The 24,535-nt window shown below is 36.8% G+C and overlaps 1 protein-coding gene across 6 annotated transcripts in view; it reads right to left on the reverse strand.

Annotated features, from left to right (window-relative positions):
• Window positions 1-268: 268 nt before the first annotated feature.
• ANKIB1 (ankyrin repeat and IBR domain containing 1) overlaps window positions 269-24,535 on the reverse strand; it is an 89,746-nt gene continuing 65,479 nt past the window's right edge. For 4 of the 6 annotated variants that reach the window (XM_032112282.1, XM_032112301.1, XM_032112292.1 and 1 more), the window contains 14 exons: window positions 24,184-24,272; window positions 22,311-22,455; window positions 20,836-21,002; window positions 16,610-16,698; window positions 15,458-15,588; window positions 11,280-11,414; window positions 10,669-10,755; window positions 10,509-10,575; window positions 10,001-10,146; window positions 9,225-9,403; window positions 8,620-8,671; window positions 5,509-5,620; window positions 3,787-3,920; window positions 269-3,438 (listed from right to left, as the gene is read on the reverse strand). In XM_032112282.1, coding sequence (XP_031968173.1) covers window positions 2,686-3,438; window positions 3,787-3,920; window positions 5,509-5,620; window positions 8,620-8,671; window positions 9,225-9,403; window positions 10,001-10,146; window positions 10,509-10,575; window positions 10,669-10,755; window positions 11,280-11,414; window positions 15,458-15,588; window positions 16,610-16,698; window positions 20,836-21,002; window positions 22,311-22,455; window positions 24,184-24,272 — 2,286 coding nt within the window. In that variant the 3' untranslated portion in view covers window positions 269-2,685. The remainder of the gene's footprint in view (window positions 3,439-3,786; window positions 3,921-5,508; window positions 5,621-8,619; window positions 8,672-9,224; window positions 9,404-10,000; window positions 10,147-10,508; window positions 10,576-10,668; window positions 10,756-11,279; window positions 11,415-15,457; window positions 15,589-16,609; window positions 16,699-20,835; window positions 21,003-22,310; window positions 22,456-24,183; window positions 24,273-24,535) is intronic. The other 2 variants (XM_032112311.1, XM_032112319.1) reach the window with 2 other exon arrangements.

Consider the following 24,535-nt stretch of genomic DNA (forward strand, 5'->3'; position numbering starts at 1 on the left):
CCCCTCTTTAGCACCACTACTTGTAGTGACAAGGCATTGCTCTACAAAGAACAAGTGCACAATATGGCTGTAGCAATTAAGACAAATTCTATTTTAGATTTTTTTTCAAAGCTTAATGATGGTACCTTATATTTACAAATCAAAACATTCAACTTACTACGTGGTGTCCAACTAATCTGGCACAGGACTGAACATATCCTAAAAATGTTTGTCAGCAGTCTCAAGGATCTGCTACAGTAAGTCTAAGATGTAATAAGACAGAACGGAATTAGTTTAAGTAATAAATGTTTAATCAAAGAATTTTACATATTATTAACAGCATTCATTTGGCCAAACATCTACATGGTTGTAGTATCCTACTTGTATATAAAGTGGGAATGTATCAAGTATAGACTATGAAAGTGCAAGTAACAATTCAAGGTTAGAGTAATTTTTTTACATTATAAAATTAACAGGTTTACAAAATAGTCTTGCCAAACTTTTATTTTTGAATTGTAAAGTCAATGACTATGGTGTTAAAATAAGTACCAAGAAAATACAAATTTAATAGGCTAATCTCATGCTCATAAGAGTAACACGGAAACAATGGATATACTGCACAACCTAACCAAGTTACAAAAAACCAGAACCCACAAACTTCACTATCTTCACAGAGAGCACTCTTACATATCTTACTGCAAAGACATCTCAATGCAATACACAATCTTTTTGTGAGAATCTTTCTATTCAGAAATTACCATTCAAGGAAGCTATGTGAGTTAAACAACTTTAAGACCAATTCATGATGACAGTTCATGAAGGACCATTTTAGTTGAAGGACTTTATACCTAGAGGTATTTTTCAAAGGCTCAATAATATGTCAGGACTAGGGTGGCTAGGGGAAAGGTTGGAAGATTATTTAGACTATTCTAATTCATTTTCTCTAAAGATGGTTGAAAAATGGACAAGGTTTTTATGGGGTAAGGGTAAAATATTCTTATTTCATTTTTTACTAATATGAACCTCATAACTGCAAGGTTCCAAAGCTGGATTTGCATGAATTAGTTACCAAAACACTCACTTGAACTCACAGTAATCAATACATAAACTTTGCTATCATGACTTGCCTATACACACTCAGTAGTAATAAACTTTTATATCATATCAACAAATCTCTGGTAACAGTTAAGCAAAAGTTAAAATGGAGTGTATGTAATTTGCTCATGTTATGAAAAGTTTTGATTATATGTAATTAAAACAGCCATTTGAACAACTTATTCTAGTTGTAATTACATACTGTACCATTGTATCTCACTAACTGTAGATTGATGCTTTTAAGCAAATCTAAAACCAGTATTTTTGTTTTTCACGGTACAACAACTAGGAAAAGGTTTTTTTGTGGTTTGGTTTTTTTTTTTCAATTTTTTTTCTTACACTAAACAGTAATCACACAGCAAATGAATATTGTGCAATTGAACAAATACCTAGTAGTGTTTTGTATATGCAAAAACACTGACTGAACGTTTAGTTATTTACTGTAAAGGCAAGGCCATGGGTGGTTTTATGGAGGTCTTTGCAATTAATAGCATAGTTACTCCAGAACAAACACTGAATTTGAATTACTTAACTGTGGCAACTGTCCAGTTGGGTTAGGCAAAGGCACCGTAACATGTTGAGCAGGATGTGTTATCTGAACTTTTAATTGTGGGACTGGCTAATATATGAAAATTCTGTATTCCTACATTTTTATAAAATGTTATCATTAAAAGTAATTGCACTATTAGTGCATAAAATGCTTTGTAGAATTATGAAAACAAAGAACTATGATTGCACTTCCATTAAAGTGTCTCTTAAAATACAGCATAGCTATTGCTAACTCACTGTATTTTAATATTTAAAATAACTGTTTAACAGCAGCATTAGGTTTTATTAACTTAAGATACAGGCTACATTTAATTAAATGCAGTCACCATGGCAACATATGCCAGTTAAATTTAGAGAAGCAATGCTACCCAGTGGTTTCTTTCACTGCTATGAATTGTGGGATTAGTTGGATAGAGTAACACTGCACTGTTTCATTAGGCTACTGCCAGTTAACTTTTCACAGTTTGGCACATTTGGACTGTAAATAGACATGAAAAAATCTTTGATTTTAAAGGGAAAGAATATCCCTAAAACTTGTTCCTGGAGCAGTACTACAGAGAAGCATTAAATACCTCCGTTCACACTGCTAACAAAAATGAAAAATGAGTAAGGAAAAATTATGGAAAACAAAACCAAAATGCAAATGAACTGCTAGATGTTATTGTGGTGAAATAATGACTTCTAAAAAATGGAATAAACTATTTCTTAGGAAAACCAACCAAAATAATCAGTGTAAGCCTTTAATCCGTAGTTTCAAGTCAAGGATCATCAACCTAAGGCTAAACAGATGCTGCATTGTATTAGGAATGTGGAATACAACCTACTTATTCCTTTCTCTTGAGAGCAAAAAGGCAAATACTACCTAATTAAATGCAAAGGATATTCCTTGAAAGGTTCACATTATTATGAAGAACTACAATTCAAGAGAACTCCTAAATATCCGTTGTTACGTCAGTGGTTACAACTGAGCTGCAATTATGTGGATCAAAGCCTCCATAATGCTTACTCCACATACTGTACCATCTGTCACCGCCATTCTTTTACTCCAGATTTAGTTTTTATTCATACCAGATGCACATGTTCAGTCCATTCCTTTGAGGTTTGAGGAGTCTGACTTGAACTCTCCCCTGAAGCATCTAGGGTGCTTGTTACCTCCCTGTTATTATCGCCAATTTGTGATACTGTTTCACTTGGAATAATGTTTTCTTCAGAAGTGCTTTCCTCTGTTTGGGTTCCTCTGCCTTCGTTTTTGAGTGCATCCTCAAACAGTGCATGCTCTTCCTGAGGCTCCAGCCCTGTGTCTGTAAGATTTGGCTGCCCTGCTGACCCATCTTCAGTACTGGGTTGCTGTAACTCCTCATCTGTTTCCGTACTTGTTGAGGGGATCAGAGCAATACTCTGTGGGTTCATGTCATGAAACCAGGCCATAATATTTCCAAGTAGATTTTCATTGGTATTGGGATCTTGACTGCTGGATTCAGCATCACTTGATGTTGAGTATAATCCGCTTCTTGTCTCGCTGCAGGGGTGTGAATGAAGACGATCGGCTGAGAAGGGATCATTGCCTGCACCCAGTCTCATCAGACTGTCACCGAGTTCCAGCAGCTCAGAGCTGCTCAAAGCACCCCTTGGGTTGTCTATACTTATGGGAGCTGAGTCCAGTCTTGTAGGCAAAGAGGTACCTATTGCTCCTAAAGATGCCTCATTATTTAGAAAGTCTCTAGTTTCTTCATCTATGGCCAAGCCAGATTCTTGTAATGACAGCTGAATAGCTAGCAGGATGTTTGGGTCATCTTCATCCAGAGAACTCAGAGCCTGTGGAAATACATAAGGTTGTTCTCAGCATAAAACTTGCATCTTGTTATATATTTTGGATGAAAAGTAATTTTGGCTCAAATCTGAAATTCATTCATTATTCCTACATGTCCTTTATCAGAATCAATTTTTACCAACAGAGCTGACAACATAATTTAAAAGGTGACTATTGTTATGTCAGTGACTGTTTAGCAGTTCTTACCAGTGTGAATGTGTAATTTATTGTCCTAGATTCTCCCTTTCTCATTGAAGAATTAAGAAAATTTGCAGAGACAAAATGATACAGAAAGGCAGAGCAGAGGAGAGCAAGCAAAGCAGAGAGAATGGAGAAGAGATTAGGGGAGATACCTGAAGAGAATCCTGGTTTTCAGAGCGACTGACAGGGGTATAGTCATGAAGCGAAGAGCTGTGCAGAATACCCATAGAAGCTGAACTCACCATGGAGGTGCCATGTCTTCTACTGCTGCCACCCTCCTGAGTGTCTGTTTGGGTAATCAAAACAAAAGCGGTTGAAGAACCAGCGAGGAAGCCCCCTCCACTATTATTTACTGACAGAATCTCTTCCTTCCTTTTGGATTCTAGTTGTGTAATTTTACTCCTTTATTCACTCTGAATGAAATAATCCAAACCACTCCTGCCACAGCAGCTCTTATACGGTGGTGAAATGCCAATCCCACTGTTTTAGGAGTGACTGCCTGGCTCATTTGTGCCTTTCTGCCCTCAATACCCTTCTCTGTGAAAGGATGGGCTATGCCACTGGGAGCATGGGCAGAAGGGGCAAAGTGCTTCTAAGGCACATACATGATATATGGAAAGCTCTGAAAATTACTGCATGTGGACACAAATACAGAATGCATTTACAGGTGGATTACAAACCATGTTTGCCCATTTCTCTGTTCTTTGAAAGACAAAACCTCAACTGTAATGTTAACATTACACTGTAATAACTTTTACTGTAACAGTACAGCACAATTAAGAGTAGAGTCATTAATGAATACTTCAGCAATTACTGACATCGCTGTTTTCTTAAAACAACCAACAAAAAATAGAAGTAAGATGCTGCTTCCAGAAAAAACTGCTCTGTAATAAAAATAAATGTAGATCTTTTGACTTTGGAAAACGGATTTTTCCACTCCAAAACTCAAAATGTGATAGACTGTGATAAAATAATATTCTCTTGTGTGCTTTAACAGTGTGCACTGGCCATCACTACTATATCCAAGTTTTCAGTCAAAATCTAGTCCTTGAACTAACAAGATGGTTTTGCATTTTATTTGTAATAGGGAAGAACCAAAGTTCACAAAAATTTTGATTACGTTTTCTAAAATAAATGATGCATGTGATCCTTTTCCTCAATAAAGGATTTCTCCTTTTGGTTTTAAAGAACAAGCTATGTGTTAAGTTCCTGAGACACAGCAGTGAGAGTTTGTGCAGCGTGGCTAAGAGACTGAGCACGCAAACTGGCAGCTCTGCAGAAACAGTGTCACAGTAAGATTTGGATTCAAGCTATTTTTGTACCTTTGCTAAGGTTCTGGCAGAACTGAGCCAGCCCAGACAGACAAGTCACAGAGAGACCTTACGGGACTGCGCTACCAGCCATAGCCCTGCTCGGAAGAGCAGCACTCTGGAAGTCACAGCTTTCTTTCCTGGCTGCCTTTTGGAATACAGCAGTTTTGGAATACAGCCTTGTGACTCTCCTCCACAGACCTGTAGACTCTACACGCTGTGCACAACTGGTTCTTTTCATTAGCGTGTAAGAGCTGGTGTATGTACGAGTGACCTTCAGAATTTCTTCAGAAAAGCAAACCTGTGCTGGACAGCTGAGGAGTTGTTAGTGGGAAGATCAATGCATTTCTCTTTATGAACAGCAGCAGCCACAGTGAAACCAACAACACTTCTAAGATCACATAAAAAAACTGCAGAGACAAGCCTTTATGTTGTATCCTGGAAAATACAGCAATGTAGTTGAAACTTCTTTAAAGTGTATCCACAGAAGAACAAACACTGTGGTCACTACCAGCAATTCCTGAAGCAGGAGGAGAAAAAAGGCAGCTCCAGACAGGTCCGTACCTAATGTACTCTCACTGGGGTCATCAGGGTCTGGAGTATTACTCAGCAGACTGTGCATGTCTCCACGTCGACGCTGTCTGTGCCTCCTCCGATACTGAAATTCAGCATATTCCTGCATAAACCAAAGGTTACAAAACACAGGGCAGCATGCAGTACTATTTTGCTGAGTAACAAGCACCACATTTTTATAAAAAATATGTGATTTTATATGTTCATTATAAAATCACCCACTTTCAGAAAAATGAATTGCAAGTTGGATCATGCAACGCTTAACATAAATAACAAAAAAATTCAAGGTAATCCTAAATCTATAAAACAATGAATTAGCAAAAAAAAAAAAAAACAAAACCAACCAACAACTAGATGTACTACCAATATTTTAATACTTGCAATCTCCTTTTTTAACAATTCCAAGAACACATTTCTTGTTTAAAATCTTTGATGCCAAACTTTATATATGCACATATTGACACACTTTTTAATAAATGCATACCCAGTGATTTTGGAACATAAAAACAATTAATGTAAATTAGACCAATAGATTATCTCAGAATCTCTGCTGCCAGCAACTGTCAGTAGAAAATAAAGACTACAGAAAGCTGGCAGACATACACTGGGACTTGATACACTTTTCCCAGCCTCCAGGACACTATGGCTCCAGAACTTCTTAAGCCACATCTGACACTCTTCTACTGGACAGTCTGTGATGGATTTTTATTCCATGAATTACAAGTCTCCTCTAGTTTTGCTTAACTCAAGCTACTAATGAGCCATACCATACAGATTTGAACTCCTGCAGCCTGTATTTTCTCATACTGTGCGTACTTAGTTCATATAGCATTTATGGAAAAGACTCTTGACCACATCAAGCTAACATCCCAAGGGTTAATTATCTTAATACTTAGATACAATATGCCTAGCTTTCCTAATATGAAGGAACTAATTTTATGCTTGAAAGGAAATTTCCAGGTATCTTTTCTGGTATGTCCAACTGACACTGAACCTGACTGTGTAGGTAGCACCTTGTGTTAATTTCAGTTATTCATTCACACAAGGCAGTAAAACTATGCTCACAGGTACTTGCTCTTCTCTTTAGAAAAGAATACTGTTCTTTATTTCTGTGAGGTCCAAGTAGGGAAATCTGTAATCCAAAGGATTCATTCGGCAAAATGAATTGGGAAAGGTAACAGTACCATTAGTTTTCCTTTCCTATATTAACTCTTCATCATCAACATCTAAAGTACCTAAAACTTAAATCCAGAAGTGTTATTTCTCTTACACAATGACCTTATTAACGTAGATGGTATCATGAGAGTATGTTTTCTTCCATGAACTTTCTCAGACCAAAGACATATGCAAGACAAAAAGAATAGTCACAAAATCGTGAGTGTGGGCAGATTTTTATCCATGAAAATTGTAAGAACATCAAAAAGTAGCTTTATCGGACCAGACAACAGGTCCATTTAGCCCAACATTCTGTCTTCGACAGCAGTTAGTGGTATATGCTTGTTAGTCTATGGAACACCATAAAGAAACAAGGCAAACATGAAGTGACTCTTCTCTAAAATATTCTTCCAGCTTTTAGGGATCTCAGGGGTTTTCTAAATGCAAGGTGGTGCCTCAAACAACAGAAAATCAAACCTTGATATAGAACAGTGTAACTGAATTATTTAAAAAATATATATCATTTTGAACCAGAAAAGGAATCATGGGAAGTGATCACTGAACACAAAGATTTATTCATCATACCAGATCTTAGCAATCATTTGTTTGCAGTAAAATAATATATTTTACCAATAGCCATTTAATTTTTGGTTGCTTATTAACCTTTAGAAAGAGATCTTAATGATCACTTATGAAACCTTATTTCTTATTTTATAGAACAATTTTCTACGTTGAGCAAAAGAGGTTTTAATTTTGTTGGGTAGGAACATCTTGATTTCACACAGTGTTCTACAACAACCAGCATTCCTTGCTAAAACCAGTTAAGATTTCATTTTCAATAATAATCTGTTATGCATAGTCATTCTAGTACTTATCAGTAAAAGTACAGCTCTACATAAAATACTTTGCAGTGAAATTCACTAAAATAAACAGATGACCATTATTAATTTTACAAAATTCCTTTACCATAGGTGGTTGCAAGTATTCGTGATAGTTACGTAGCAAAGAAACCAACTTGCATCACACAGTGCCACATTTAGGCAAATCATAAAAACTCAAGCAGATCATCTAAGCACAGCTGCAATTGAACCTACTGCTAAACAGCTTTTTAACACATTTCTTACCAGCTTCTTCTCATAACCAGTTCCATTGATGATACAGTAAGATCACAATGAGTTTGATGTTATCAGATGTGGGATTATTTCAAAAGAACTAAAGGAACTGGACAGGAGAAGCAGCTGATTTTTTGTAGAGAAGCGAGCCGTGTTCTCACCAGCGTGATGCTCACCAACAATAGCAAAGGAAATATATAGAAAAAGTACATGGAGTTTTCTAGGATGTTTAAAAATGACTAGCTAGAAAGAAAACAGCAAACAAGGAAATGTTGAAATGAAGTTTCCTTTCTGACTGAATGCTTTAATCTAATGTTCTCAAAACATTAAATAAAAATTAAGATGATAAGGGAAAGCTTTACAGGAAGCTTCTCATTTTTTTAGAGCAGAGTCTCAAAAACTACTTACTCTTTCCCATATAAAGATCGTAGAATATTAATTTGTTAAAAAAGTAGCAGAAATTAATGTCATTTGACATTCAAAAATAACCTACACAATTTCATACATTTATTACTTTAAGGTTCTCCAGTGCACAGACAACAGTTTATATTCAATTTTAAAACTGGTTATGTACTTAGAAAATGATGAATGCAAAGTAAGTGTGTCTAATGCCACCTTAGATAACTACATCCATATTAGAGGCATTGTTTAGAGTCACTGCACAATTAGCTACGAATATATTTCCTTCTATTGTGAAATAAATGAAATGGAAAGCTTAACCAACTTGAAATGCTTTGACTCAAGATAAGGAAGCTTGTCATGCAGATTGTGATCATACCTGTGTTTCTAGCATATGCAGAACTAAATTTTAAAAAATTAAAAAGAAATAGTTTACCTCGGGGGATGCAAATCCTAAATACTCCCAATCCCATGTTCCACCAGCAAAGCTGTAAAATGGAAAGACATACCATCAAATTTAGAAGTAGAATGAATTTGAACAACATCCAGAGCTTCAAAACCTATTGAAATCTGAAAACTAGTGCGATTGTAGCTCTCTAAACTTAACAAGTCTTCCCTTTTAATTCTTGACTCAAAATTAATTTTGAAACCCTACAGTTAAATGGTTGACTATTCCAGAACTGCCTGATCTGTTTAGCAACTATTTAAGAGATTTTTGAAGTGTACCAGGGATTTAGTGACAATCTTTATGGAAGAAAGTGAAATGGAAATCATGACATTTAATTGTTAATATATCACAAATGGGGAAGCAATTTAGGTTGCAACACACAGAGCAGTGATCCTGAAAAAGAAAAATACATTTTTCCCCAAAGGCTGTAATTCCACAAGGATCAAACGTCCAAGAAAATATCACTATCACAGTGATTTACAACCACCACGCTCAGCATCTACCTCATAGTCAGAGAACAGCAGTGGATTCACCCACTTTGGTAGCTATCAAATGAACTTTTTCTGATTTGTGCAGTGTTTTGGGTGGATTACCTGCGCCTGGGTGCTTCTGGAGAGTCTGCAGGAGCAACACCACGGGCCACAGAGGCCAGGAACTCCTGTCGCTTTTGCTGCACAAGACAAGCTGCTCGGATGATTTTATGGCGAGGCGTCCGAAGGTAAGGCCTGTTCACTTTCTGTGCAAGGTCTTCAGTGACCATTTCTAGGTCTGTCTGCAATAGTTAACAATACAGAAAAAACAGTTTTACAGGGAAATGCAAATCAGGAAGAACTGTTCTCCATAAATACTGAGCAGAATGATATCCATTTTCCTGAAAATACCTTATGAAATACCAAAATACGCCAAAATATCTGCCCCAGAGCCTACTCTTTTACTGACCTACATTCTGTCCTCCAGCTTGGAGCAGGATTTCCCTGCACTCTGAAATATTGAGCATCCTCAAGAGACCTAAGGGACAGGAAAGGAGGCAGCAGTCCCAGGTACTCCCCCAATTTTGCCTCCTCTCAGATGTCAGGCACGTCAGAAGGGAAAGAAAGAAAAGAGAAGCTAGAGAAGGAGATGAAGGCTGAAGCTAAAATGTTACCCTCAGAAAGCAGATTAACAGGAAATTTTCTAATTTTCCCCTTCCATCTGTCCTTATCCTTTTCCTTTGCAAAGTGATGTAAAAAATATGCTACTTTTCCAAACTTGGTTATAAATACAAAACAGGTATGTCAGTTTTTTACTACAAAAACGGCAGAAAGACACTAATAATTAATATAAAAAAAATAAAGTCCCATTAGGAAAGTAAAATATATCCATGTATTACCTGCATAAGTTCAAATATTTCTTTCTTTGTGCTTTTAGGCTCCAAAAAGAATCCATATGGATAAGAACACTTAAGAATGCGGCGAGTTTTTAGAAGCTCTTGCACTGCATCTTCAATGAATGTGGTATCAGGACAGCCTCCCTCAGCTGCAATATGAAACAAGCATTGGGAAAGTATTTTCCTGCTGATGTCAGCATTACTTTTGTGCATATCAGTTAAATATTTTGCAAGTAAAGAGCAGCAAATTCTCAATGACTGCACAGTGTTCTTACTAAAAGAAATAAGCACAGAACATTAGCTTCAACCTTACTAATGCTACTTCCTTCTTGAGGCTTTGGAATAGGCAAGATTTACTGTACTTTTAACTTTCATCCAATGTTTACAAATTCTAGTACTGGAGGGATGACATCACACAGCAGACTGATGTGAGCTCTATCCAAAAAAGAACAGTTTAGCCATATCAGTGTTGATGTGATTTCAAATCAAAGACATAGATCACAGCACTTACTTCCACTTAGAGCTCTACTCAACTGCTCCATCTTTTCTTTGGCTGTTTTTAGAAGGCGCTGTTCTAACTGGAAAAAGAAAATAAACAAAATACAATTAGATAATTATTTTTCGATTAATAAAACAGAAACAAACATCAGTAAAAATGGGCTGACCCATACCTGGTAGCTAAGTTCATGGTTCTTAAATCTTGTATAATAGTGCATAAACCTATCAAGCTCTTGAAATCTTCTATGCTTCTTTTCAGCCTGGAAAATAATGGGGAAACAAAAGAAATCAAAATAAATATTATCATTTAATACAACAATCACCATCAGATATAATTAAATAATGAACTGTTTCTATTCAGGCTATATATAAAGTATTGTACACAATGCTGAGTGCCATGTAAGAGACATTCACAAGGCCAAAGAATTGATACACTGTCAGTGCCTGCTATTTAAAGCAACTTTCCAAAAGCCAGAATTAAGGCATGTCTTCTGTAGTGCACAGCAGCTAATTACAGGACCAGCTTGCTCATTTCACAAAAGGAAACCATGTCACAGAGAAGTAAAATGAGTCGAGTAAAGTCACCAGTGGTTGTTAGCACAGACAAAAGCAAAAATCTTATGTATCCACAAATAAGTAGTGCTTTCTTTCTTTCTCTTTGATATGTTTAAGGGTGTATTTTTCCATTTGGAACTCCGGTTTGGAAGAATTTTGATTAAACTTACCCTAAATGGAGAATTGCAACTTTAGTGCTATTTTTCAAATGCACACATTCATTTGTTACCTCTACTGTCATCTCCTTGGACTGTTCCTCTACATGCTGAATAACTTCATAGCGAGTGCATCTGTAGTAGCCTCCAGTGGAAGAGCTGTGCTTCTTCCATTCTTCTAAGCATATCCAGCAAAAGTCATATTTGCACTTCAGAAAAAAACAGGAAAAAGGGAAAAAAAAAAGTTGAAATGTCTTAGATTTGCAGTTAGGCATCATTACTCCTCTATGGACAACTTAATTAGCAGAATTCTGAATGTAAAACATTTTTGAGGAGCCTCCTTCCTATTTTACTTACTAAGGAGATCTGTTTTTCAAATCATATCAAACCATGTCAGTCATCATTTTTGTTCCTTTGATCATAAGACTGTGTTGGATCTAAATGTTAAGTTTTAAGTGGATAAAATAAATGAAATGGTAAATACACCTCCTCAGGCCTGTTTTTTTAATTATTGTTAAAAAAACAGTCCAATTTCTTTAAATAACACAGAAACTATTAATGAGAAAGAGTGTTTTTTTTTCCTAATATTACTTAAAAGAACATAATTACTGGTGTTTTTGTCATGTGGTGTTCTTGATACAAAATATTGATAACAACTACTAAATCCAAGAGAGAAGAGGTCTGAACATAGACTCTGATGAGTGATTACTTCCAGTGAGCCTTTTCTGAGCTGACTGACTGAAGTGCTTTCAAAATAGGTAACACCTTACAAGGAGGTGTGACTTATGCAGGCTTCTCTGCATCAGAGAAGATCAAACTCTGTTAAACATTCTCAATTCAGCATTGAGTTCTCAGCCAGTTAATTTCAAAATAACTGGAAGCTATTTTTGGACGGATAAGCAAAAGACGTCACAATTTGGTGAATCATGTTATTTTATCTGTCTTATAGATGAGGAAACAAAATTTACATTAATTAATATTAAGCCTTGAGTATTATTAGTGGCATTTGATAAATTAAATTGCATTTCTTCTCTCTTTGATAAGTTTAACCTTTCCAGGAATATCTACTCCATACCAGATGTGTTTGTCTGTAGTTATTTTATACAATCACTTAGATATATTACAGGAAGGAATGAAATCTAATTCTTGTATTGTACTTTTGCTAATTTTGTCTCAAAAATCAGTAGTGCTGATTTTCTTCTAAAAAGCAATGCAGACTAGAATATTTCCTCTTGTTATTGTGCTGTTTGTTCTTGTTTTCAAACATTTTTTAAAGCTGCTGGCTTATAAAAAATGATAGGAAGTGCTGAGAATGAAGTATGAGAACAACTGTGTATAAGTGTTAAGTGTGTATGCACTGCATCATTTGCCTATCATTCAAACCCGTTCATATTCATTATAAGAAAAAATCATTACGAAATATTCAAAAGATCATATGAAACAAGCTGTTTCACAAGCAACTGAACTAATAAAGCTTGACTTCCTATTAATTTAAGTGTATATGCTCCTATTGCAATAATCTCAGCTCTCCCAAATTATCTCCATTCCGACCACTCCATTATACTTATCTTTAAATATCTCATACCTCCAAAAGCCTCCTCCAACCCAAGATTCACACAGTGTTCCCAGACCCTCCTTCCAGTATTGCAGTCTCATTACACATTCAAAACCACATCAGCTGTTTCTACCCATCTCCCAAACCCAAATTCATTTTCTAAAGGGCAGGAAGGACAACCCTGGAAACTACAGCCTGTCACTTCAGTGCACGGTAAAATCATGGAAAAGATTACTCTGGGAAGTACTGAAAAACACCTGGAGGACAATGCAGTCATTGGTCACAGCCAGCACAGCTTCATGAGGACTGCTGGTCGAACCTGATTCCCTTCTATGAGAGGGTAACCCACCCAGCTGGTCAAGGGAAGCCAGGTGATGTAATCTTTTTGGACTTCAGCAAAGCTTTTGATACTCTCTGACAGCCTCCTTCTGGACAGAATTTCCAGCACACAGCTGGATAACCATGTTACACGACGGCTTCCCTTGGATACAGGACTTGAAAGAATACTGAGTTTGCTGATGACACTAAACAGGGAGGAGCTGTTGACTCCTCGAAGGCAGGAAAAGGTTCTTCACCCACAGGGTGGTTGGGTCCTGGAACAGGCTCCCCAGGGAAGTGTTCACAGCACCAAACCTGGCAGAGTTCAAGTAGTGTTTGGACAACTCTCTCAGGCGCATGGTGTGACTCTTGGGGTGTCCTGCACAGGGCCAGGGGTTGGACTTGATGATCCTGGTGGATCCCTTCCAACTCAGCATATTCCATGATTCCATCTATTTCATGATCAACTCCTGAGCTCTGTTTTATGTGTCTTTATGATAACTGAGCCTTGTAGCATCACCACCTGGGCTTAACAAATCCCATCTGCTGCCTGGCCACTGTTTGAGCCAAGCAGAGCAGGTAATTGCTGAGCAGGTAACAGCTGGGTAGGTATTTCAGCCTCTCTCTTGGTGGCAGAACAAATTAAGTCTCTGCATCATACAGCTAACAAGTTTCATGAAACTTGCAGCAATTTATTTTCTATGAACCCCCTTCTGTTCCTTGAAATCAAAGTACCCACAAGGTTAAAAAATGACTATAGATAGTGGAGTGAGAGAGCAGGACTGCGTAAGCCTTGCCTTGCTAGAAGCTGTGTTCATAAAACAATAAGAAAATGCCTGCTTAAGTACAGAAAACAGGGTTTTATGAGTAAGGAGTATCCTCCTCTACACCAAGGCACATGCTAGATGCTAAGAAGCAGCCACAGCCCATCACGTAGTGGGCTTGAACAGATCTGCCTGCCAAAAAAAGGCAGAAGCTCCATCAGGGATTGTTACTGCAGCAGAGGAAGCGACAAGCGAGGTGACCACGATTTCTCGTGTCCAAGCCCTGCAATGATCTTGAGGACACCCTTCCTCACCAGGCTGAAGGGAGGCAGCTGCTGCCTGCAGAGATTTCTCTACGACAAAAAGAATCTGACTGTTTTAAGGACACTTCAAGCTGCCTGTAAGTATCAAAAAAGACAAGAGGACTCTGGTTGTCAGCCAGTGCCTCAGAATGGTAAATTATCTACATTCATCTGCGTTTAATGGCCAAAGTCTTCTCCAGCCTGAAGCCACTTTGTTCAGCTGAGCTCAGTGGCAACAGCTGCAACAAACATACCTTATCCAGCTTTTAGAAGTACAGAATTTATGAGCTCTTTTAAAAATAATTTAATACAAAACCCCCAAAAATCCCCAAACCAGCAAACCTGGCATAAATCGAAGTGTAGGAGAATGTTCTCTTCTGCCAATGATACCAAAAAAAGCCCCAATCTTCAATTTGTATCACAGAAAGAGAGAGAAGTTGTGACAATATAAAGAAAATGGGATCTGCATAGCAATAGAGAGAGACCTGCACATTTTCAGAAAAAGAAAGAATTACTTTCTAAATCTGTTAGCCTTTTATTGTAGGCCAACTATGTCAAGTGTTTGCTACTTTCTTATTTTTAATGATGCTCCTCAAAGAGGTAATAGTTGTAGTTACATAAGATATTTCTGACATAAAGAAACAGTTTTCTAAATATGCTGCTTTTAACTAACTTGAGAGAAAAAGCATTTTCAAATTATACTGAACTTATGGCAAAAATATTTTTTCTATTTTGGTAGCACAGTGCAAACTTGTGACTAATTTTCTGGCTGCTGTCATCAATAAATTTCCTTTGGAATCACTCTTTGCTGTCTTTTCATTCCTACTGATGAATTCCTGCTTACAGTTTTCCACCTAAACTTATCTTGCTTTGTTGCTGTGTTAGAGAAATAATGCAAAAGAAAATTATAGTAAGGCAAAACCTTTACTAGAGCTAAGCCTTCCTTAAAATCTTACATCTGCAAATTGAAACTGTTCTTTTCTTTCTCTTCTACATTGTTAATGACGATTAAACCATCAATTATTTCTGTTTCCTTGAGTTTCCTACTGTATTGGCAATTATTCTTAGGTGTTTATGGAATTTCAATCATTACAATGTACACTTGTCAGCCAAACAGATTTGAGTAAATATTAAACATTTTCTAAATACATGTAACCTGCCATTTGTTCATTATCTAATTCTTGCAACAGGTTGCATGAGCTATCAGGCATGACACTTCAGAGGTTTTGGACCTCTGTGACCCTAAAATATATACAGGACATACAAACCCGAATTATGATTCCACAAGAAATCCCATGATGGGTCCTTCTTACCTTTGCACACTGCATGTGGTTGCAGCCCTCATTCTTCTGGATTGGAGACTTGCAGTTGGCGCAAGGTTTGGAGTTGGTCAGTAACCACAGGCAGTTGGCAGCGTCCTCGTAGGCCTCACTCACTCCCACAACTTTTTGAGGGTGACAGGAGGATACGGCGCATGCAAAAACAGAGAGGTTGAAATTGTACTTTGCAATCTTTTGTGACAGATTAGGAATGATGCGTGTTTCCCTGTTTCTTGACAAAATATTTAAAATTTTCACAATATGTATTTCTCACATATATTTTATTATTACATTTTCTAATTTATACATATATATGTATTATTAATACACTTATTATTTCTATCTACTTCCACACATCTCTTTTTATACAAATTTATATACCATATATATGACAATTACAACATATAAAGGGGCAAATACATACATAACAACACAGGCAGAGTTTGACAAAGTAGGGTGTATTTTGCCTCTTTGTAAAATTTTCTGCGCTTTCCAAAATATTTATAACATACTACGGGAAGGCTCTGAACTGTGGTAACCAAAATAAATTAGTAATGTATTCAAATTGCTGTCATCTTTACTTTGTTAACTTTGATTAAGAAAATGTCTGTCCTGTGTAAACCCCTTTATTAATTTTTTTTTAAGTAAATGTTAAAAATCATTAAGCCATTTCCTACAACTCCCTTGCAGTTCACCCTCAACCTTACTATTATTATCCCCTGTTGGCTTGAATTAGTTTTAAAGCACATAAAAATCTTCATGGAACACTACTTAATCACAGGAGCAGACTGGGCTAAAAATCAAAACTGGACAGGGTAAAATGAAGGTATATGCAGGAACAAATGGACTAATTAAGGAAACAAAGCTTTAAAAGGAAGGGAAGGAGTTTTGCATACCCTGAGTGAACCACATGTATTTATGGGGAGGAATGTTTTACAAAGAACAGTCTACCGTAGTGCTGCATTAAAAATGTGAAGCAGCCCCTCATTCAGGGATATCATTTTCTTCCCCTTTTACCCTATATTTCAACCAATGTTGAAACTAGTTTTTACTTAATGCAGCTAAAAGAAAATCTGTCTAAAACCGAAAGATCAAAATGGCAACAAAACACCCACACCCTCCCTGTCGGCTCTGCATGACTCTTACGTTCTTCTGGTTTCATTTCAGATATTTTCTGTAGCCAGTCCTTCCAGGTCTGGCAGTCACAGGGTTCATGTGCTTCACCAAGACATTCCCTGAAAAAGATGGTGTATACACAATTACTTATAACTAAGAGATTTAGAAAAAAGTTAAAATTGGCTCAAACTAAAAAAAAAGATGCTCAAAATTTAATAAAGTCAAGAAAACAAAAGCCAGCTAAATAACATTGTTTTAAAATACACTTAGACTGCTTCTCACAAGCATAGATGACCATTATTAATGATCAGGAGAGAAGTTTCTTAAAATTACAATCTGAAATAAATCAGATAGCTTGCAGTTTGTTCTTATACCGGGGTACTATGCCATGAAGGTGCTAGTATAGTTTCTGTGATAAAAGTAAACCAGACTACAGGGTTTATCCAAAAGTAGGTAGTTTGCTATAGCAGAAAGGTATTTTATGTAGAATTGGTTGCATCTGTTCAGTTGCAATAATCAACCTTTAACTAGATTCAGTTAAAGAGTCAAGCTTTTAATCTAGAACAATGTGAAGCCCTCCAACACCAGCATTAAGTATTTATGGATGTTTACTCTTTTCACCAGAGTCTCTTAAATGGGGCCTTGAACTTATTTACATGGACACAGTGGAGTAATGAGTCTCTTGAGCTTCTCCTGAAGTTCCTACTAGGATTAAGGATGGCAATCACTACTACACAGTGGCAGCAGATACATGGCTTCCAGATGGTGCTTCAGTGTAGATGTGTCAATATGCACTCCGGATTTGTAATAACTCCTTTTTTTCTACTGGAATGGCAGCAAATGGCCTCAGACATCTGCCATATCAAAGAAAATTATTTCAGATGGGCACCAGCTGCATCAGAGCATACACAAGTTTGCTACGGATCCAATGGTGAACAGCTCTCTTGCAGTGCAGGTTCAGAAGCTACATCAATACTTTTCTGATTGCTCTTGTCCACATTTTAAGCAGGAATTCAGGAACAAAGAAAAGGTTATGGAAACAGTTTTGAACTTTTTTCCCTTAGCTAGTCTGCTAACAAAAAAGCTTAAACTTGCATCTCTAGTTTGGTCTTAAGATCTTAGCTGGGAAAGATTGTACTGGAATGAATAACTGGTCCTTAATAAGGTAATTTCAGCCTTGGTTGAAAGCTAACACCTTTCACATCTGTTGGACAGCAGGACACTTAAATCATTGACTTCAAGAGTGCCAAGACCCTCTCACAGTATGTAGTATTTGTTGCCAGAAAGGACTGCAGATAGCAAAGATTTAACATTGACATGCTCAATTTTAAGTTAAAAGTTGATTTCTATGGGGAGTGGGGAGGAGGGACTTGTGTCTTTGATATTTTCAAATTTGTAAATTTGTGGATTTTTAATGAAGTGCAGTCATATCTATATCTCAATCTTTATCTCTATAGCTATCTAGATATGATAGTCACAACAGTTGTTCAAGAAAAACTTCTCATGGAAGAAGCTCTTTCCTCAGCCCACCCCAACACAAGGATTTTTATGCTGGGATGTCATTTTACTAGAGGAAGAGCATTGAGCCTACTGTTCATGAAAGTTTTTATGAAAGTTGTAGTTTGGATAGACTTCCTGACAGCAGTGAGTGAAAGGAACTAACACTGAGCAGCTGTGCCAATTAACAGTATGAGCCTCCCCAGACGCCTTGCTCAATACTCAGCAGGATGATTTATTTGAAGGCGCAGTACACACTTATTAAAATTGTGGCAAGTTTCAACAAATTCATGGAAGGGCTAAAAATTCATGGAAGGGCTAAAAACAGCACCAAAGAAGAATGTAGTTCTGGATGTTTTCCCTCTCATGCTAATATATTCGGAATCAAAACAGCAAAACACTGTTGCAACTTGTAACTGGCTTCCCAAGTGCACCTGAAGAGTTGTCGCTCCTGCAGAATAAGACTCTGCTCCTTGTCCATATCTAGGATGAAAGGAGTGAGGACTGATGGTACAAAACTAAGTGTGCACTGCCTGCTAAGACTATTTTCCAGGAATGTCTGCTTGCTACATTTCTTTGTGCTTCTGAAACTGCATGAAGGGGGTTCTAATATGTTGAATGGGTCTGATAATAAACTGATGTAGGATTTGTGCACAGTTTTAATGTATAGCACATTTAAATAATTCAGAGTGCTTTTTCTGAAAGGGACTAGAATTTTGTATTTGCCACAATAGATTACATTTTGTTGAAGATGCTGTGAGTGGTGGGTAATGAAAACTGAGTAAATTCTAGGGAACTCTGTGTTGAAGAGGAACATTCCTACTCCTACATTAAAAAGAAAAAAAAATTGCTCAACAGACTCAGAGAATTTTCTTGCTTTTATGAGCAGGATGGCCGTAGATCTGAAAAAAAGTAAATGACTATCTAGGGGCTGGTTTTCTAATACATAAATTCTAAAGAATCTCTTACTAAATGCAGTATCAATTGCTATTACAATGTCTAAGCTGTAGATTACCAGGGTAAAACTTGCAGAACTGACAGAAATACGGGACTGTGGGATGTGCTGATTGAAATTTAAAGAGACAAAGCCAGCCCCCTTTAAACACACACGATGAAAACCCTCTGAACTGAGAATATGCTTTTTCTCCAGAGGAACTCACTCATGCACAGAGTTTTTGTACTGTAAGACCAGTATAGTGTCCCTAGCAAATGGTTCTGATTTGAGGTACCACAGGATGCTTTGGTTGCTAGCAGAACTTTCTTGCCATTGCTGAAACTCTCCATTTGCTTTTGTGAGGATGACAAAAGAGGCTTTGGAAAGGCCTTCTTGGGCATTTTGTTGCTAACATGAGGTATTTTTCGAGACCTTAACTGTATTTGCTTGTGCAGTGTTTCAAAGCATTAATGTAAAAAGAATATATGGAAATATTATTGGGAAACATAAAAACCCCATTTCTCCTAAAAATTAGTCACTCAGAGGACATTTTCACCCTTGGTGAACATTCTGGGGAGCTAATGCATTCAGTCCATGTAAAGGAAGCAGAAGCTGCCGTTGTCTGAAGGTTTATGTCAATATGACACTGAAGTGGTCTCGGGTTCCTTCAGGCTAATGGAAAAATTGATTCTCTGTCATCAGAAGCAAGGATGAAAGGATGGTACCTTTTTGTGGAATACTACCAAGTTTTGTTGTATGTTCACTGGTAGAAAACATTTTCTGGTTTGTTTCCATGGGACTTGTTTATTTCTGAGTTCTCCATCCATCGTAAATAACCTCATCCCAAACCTCGTAGCTTTTGTGGTTGTTTCATTAGGTCTGTTTTGGTTTTTTCTCCCTTCTTCCTTTCATTCATATGGGGAAAGAACTAAAATCAGAGGCATCTTTCATTAAGAATTATGATATTTGGAATCAAGCGGATGATTTACAATGTTCTTGTACCATGGTTTCAATTGAAAAATGAAAAGAAGAATTGCTGAGCTTGTCTGAATGCCTATACTTTGGTTGACCCTTTTTCATTTTCCAAGAACATAAAGATGTCCCACTACAATAGCCATAAATTATCAGTCTGATAATATCAAGGAAAAATATGCCAGATCTTTGTTACTTTTGTTGATGCTGTTATGTCTTTTTCTAGGAAGTGCTGAAGATCAGCAATCTGAGGGATGTTTTAAAAAATATCTGTCTTTTTACTCCTTCTTGAGCTTGTATTCATCTTAAAACTCAGTAGAAGGTAACAGAAAGAAAAAGTGCTGAACCTAAAGTGAAACAAAGATTGGAGTGATCCTGCAAACAGAATAGCTATGTGTGAAGGAAATGGTCCTTCATGGTTCCATTTAAACTCCAGCTTCTTTGATGTGATTCTAGGAAAATTCAGAAAGAGCTAAATATTGTTCATTTTCTGCACTGCAACTGAGAATGTGCCATGTTTCGATTATTACAGCTATCCAGACACAAAAATCCCTGTTCCAATATCCCACTTCTTCCACCCTCAGAACAGAACATCACAACATTCCATGCTGTTGTTTTGCACCTAACAGAGCCAAAACTGACCAGTGTATTATAAATCTTTGCAGTGCCCCAAAATACTACAATATTCATGCACATGAGGTTATTTAGTGCGTGGATAGAGGATAGTACAGTCATATACCATTCCATACTAATTTCTGTTGCACTCTTGGTGCCAAGTGGGACTTCTTAATTAGTCCCTGGAATAGCAGTGACTGTGAGTTTATGTAGATGCAGTTAAATTTCCAGTACTAACCAGCAAAAAAGATGTCCTTTTCCACAGTCTACTGCAGGGGCTTTCAGCATAGGGAAGCTAAGTGTATCTGATCCTGTTGAATTTGACCCTTGTCTTGTTAGCCTTACTGCTCTTTCACAGCCAGGTATAGGACACCATTTAATAGCAGGATTATTTTCAACAAAGGCCTGTGGGGAAAAAAAAAGAAATAAAGGAAAATATTTTACCCCATATGATCAGATTTCATCCTTGATATAAAACAATCTGTATTCATAATCTTCCTTTGAAGGAACAAAGCCAAAAACTATAAAAACAGTCTTGTAGCTACAAGGACAGACTTTTAAATATAGTTATGGAAAGGGAATAATTTAATGTCTGCTTTTTTTTTTTAGTAACAACAGTACTTCAGACTTACACTAAGAATGAAATTACTTACATTCCAAACGAAATGTTCAATCTCTGCAAGTTAATTCCTTTGTGATGTGGCTTACAATAAACTTTATTATATACGCACTGGCAATAAACTTCTTAAGAGAACTGATTCTTTCAGTCAGAAAGAACGAAAACCTTACTGATTAAACAAAAACCCCACAATAAACCAGAAATCAGAACTAGACTAACTCAGTAATTTATTTCCCATCTTTTTTGGTTAATTTAACAGGCCTTCTTTTGTAAAAACTGTATCTAATAAATGAGGATAAAAAAGGAACCTCAACTACTTTGCTTCAAACCTATGCTGATCACCAGTCACTTGAAATAAAAGATGCTAAAGATGAGTCAGATCTGGTAATTTAATTTGCATCTTACTGTGTATTAAAGAGACTTGTCGCAGAGAAAGCATTGTACTGTAAATGAAAAAATATGTCTCTACTTCTGCCCTACCACCACTGATAATGTAGCACATTTCTCAAAGACTAGTTCATTACTGCACTAGTATAAAAGAAGAAAGCTGAATTAAAAGATTGCTCTTAAAAACAAATTGCAATGATGAAAACAAATACGTTAAAAAACCCAGGAAAACCAAATCAAGCTTTTCCTACTCCTCTTCCCCTATATAGCAATCATGTCAGGCATTGTACTAGTTATTTTTTAAAATGACACAGGTACTATTTCTGAATGCAGTAAAAATAATCTGAAAATTTTTAATATTTCAGATGGCAAACACAAACAACTCTGACTGATTAAAACCTTCATATCACCTGTTACAAAAATAAGTTTGACCAAATGATTCTATTAATACTGCGTTAGTATTAACATACTATGGAAATACCGCATTTCTGCTTAAGGAATACATAAAATGTTCTTTCTTTTTTTCTCTGTGGTATAGCAAACATTTATATTATGCTATATAAGAGCCAATATTTGTATGCATTTGTTTGTGAATTTCTAACTTGGAAAGTTACAGATATAATGCAGCATTTCCTACAGAAGCTTTTAGTTACTTTTTATAAAATGAAATGGGAGTTCAAGAGTACAAGAACAGTTTGATAATTTACCTTAATGTCAAATTGAAGGTATCTCTTGTCCATCTCCTTGGAAACCACACTTTCTATGATGTCTACAGGCACAAGCTGGAAACAATCATATGCTGGGCAAAAAATGTTGTGAGCTTCACCCTCCTGAATTTTCAGATTCAAAAATCTGCCAGAATTTTGTCAGTATTTGTGAATAAAAAGGAGAAGTTAAAAGGCTGTTGAGTACTTTACACTATGTTCACAGATACTCACAATGATCACTTTTTAAACAGAGAATAAGAACTATCACTTTCTGCTCAAAAGAGCTACAAATTTGATGAACAGCATAACTAAAAAAAAAGAACACTGTCATGGTTCAAATGTGAGCATCATCAGCCATATTTAGCCCTATGTTTGTGGCTTCCATCCTTGCCATTTATCAGACAGCTCTGCAGTGTTTAATTAAACTGAGCATTACTTCTACCTTAAATCAGAAACAGAACATGGAAGTGTAATTAATCCAGGAAATAATTAATTTAATATGCAATTAATTTCTACAACTGTGCTAATAAAACCAGGTCTGCTCTTAGACACAAATGTCTAAATGGTGACCTTTTTAGTCCCTGACCACCAGAATGCAAGACAGAACAAGCTCAAAAATCTGCTGAAAGCTGGACTTTAACAGTTGTTTAGTTTCAAAGCTGTAACAGACTTATTAATGGAATGTCAAGGAAGATTCCATTCTAACTTTAATCATTTAAAGGACAGGCAGTTATTCCAAGGTAGTCACCTGAGATCCTTTAACAGTTAAGGTAGAGATACTTGTCAATTCATCCCATCTTAGATTTGTATCTTAGAGTTAGATAACTCAGTCCTGGCTATGCTTCCAAGTGACTTAGAAATGACTGGCTCAGAAAGATGAATTCCACCCTAGATGTGCCACCACAAATGCTTGCCACTGAACTCTGGTTCTGAGACTGTGGCTCTGAGCTGGACCCTGTGTCCTGCATAAAGGACACACAGTCCAGCAGCCAAAGAAGCATCATGTCAAACCAGCGATCTCTTGGTAACCCCTACATCCTGCCCAGGAATTTGCAAGGCAAGAGAAGCACACCTAACAATTTTCTTGCTGCTGAAAAGAACTGCCTTTGGAAAGCTCATATGGAAAAAAAGCTCTTCCTTAGCACCTGGTCAATGAGTTCATACAAATGGGGCTGATCTGCAGTAGGAATAACTGTGCTGAAATGATGCTGTTAACAAGACACTACAGGGGTACAGCTCAAGTAGTACAATCTCCTGAATGGGGACACAGATGAATACAAAGCACTGCATACAGATATAATTATTCCTGGGAAATATGATCAATATTTATACTACCATAATTATCCACGTCTGAGATTTTCACTAGTGTGACTACTCTGACCTATGCAGTAACAAGTGTATTAGACTAATAAGACTTCTAAGTGAAATCTACCCCTCAGTTATTAACCCTCAACATAACGAAAGCATTTTAATTGCTTTTCTGATTGGAAGTGGATTCACGATGCCTAAGTTTAGCGTGCTGAACTCAGAGATGGAATTAAGCATGTGCTTAATTTAGAAAGTGTAAACCCCAATGCTGCCAACACCACACACACAGAGAACAAATCAAGAGTAGGCTTATCTACTTACACACAAGCTTAAAACATTTGCTTAGGAGTTTTGCTGAGTCAGAACCAAAACAAACATTACATATACCTAAGCCAGTTGGTAACAGTTATTTGAGTAACAACTAGAATATTTGATAGATGCAAACCAGCAGCTCTTTGAAACCCAAACACTACTTTAACATTAGCTGTTTATGGTCTCTGTCCTTTCCTCTTCGAAATGGCAAGTATGAAAGTTTCTAAAATGATAGAAAAGTACATATACTCACGCCTCCCAGCATGCTCTGCAGAAGTCATGTCCACAAGGCATATCCACCGGGTCTTCAAACACAGAAATATTACACATGCAAATGTCACACTGTAGATGAAAAAAATGCTTCTGGTTAAGAAATACCCTAAAGCTTTTTGTATTGTTAGCAAAATGAGTTATAGTGGAAAATCTCAGCAAAAATTTAAAGCACTCAGTAAGGGAAAAAATCTAACTATCCAGAAAAAAAAGTTATTTAAGCTATAGGAAGAGGAAAGATTGGGTATCTCTGTTTCTATAGCTCCCTATCCAAAGAGCGTATTTTGGGCTGCTTTTTGTCGTGTCCTTGAGCTCAGGAAGTGCTTCACCCTGCA

Source organism: Corvus moneduloides, chromosome 1 (assembly GCF_009650955.1).
Source record: "Corvus moneduloides isolate bCorMon1 chromosome 1, bCorMon1.pri, whole genome shotgun sequence".
NCBI lineage: Eukaryota > Metazoa > Chordata > Aves > Passeriformes > Corvidae > Corvus > Corvus moneduloides.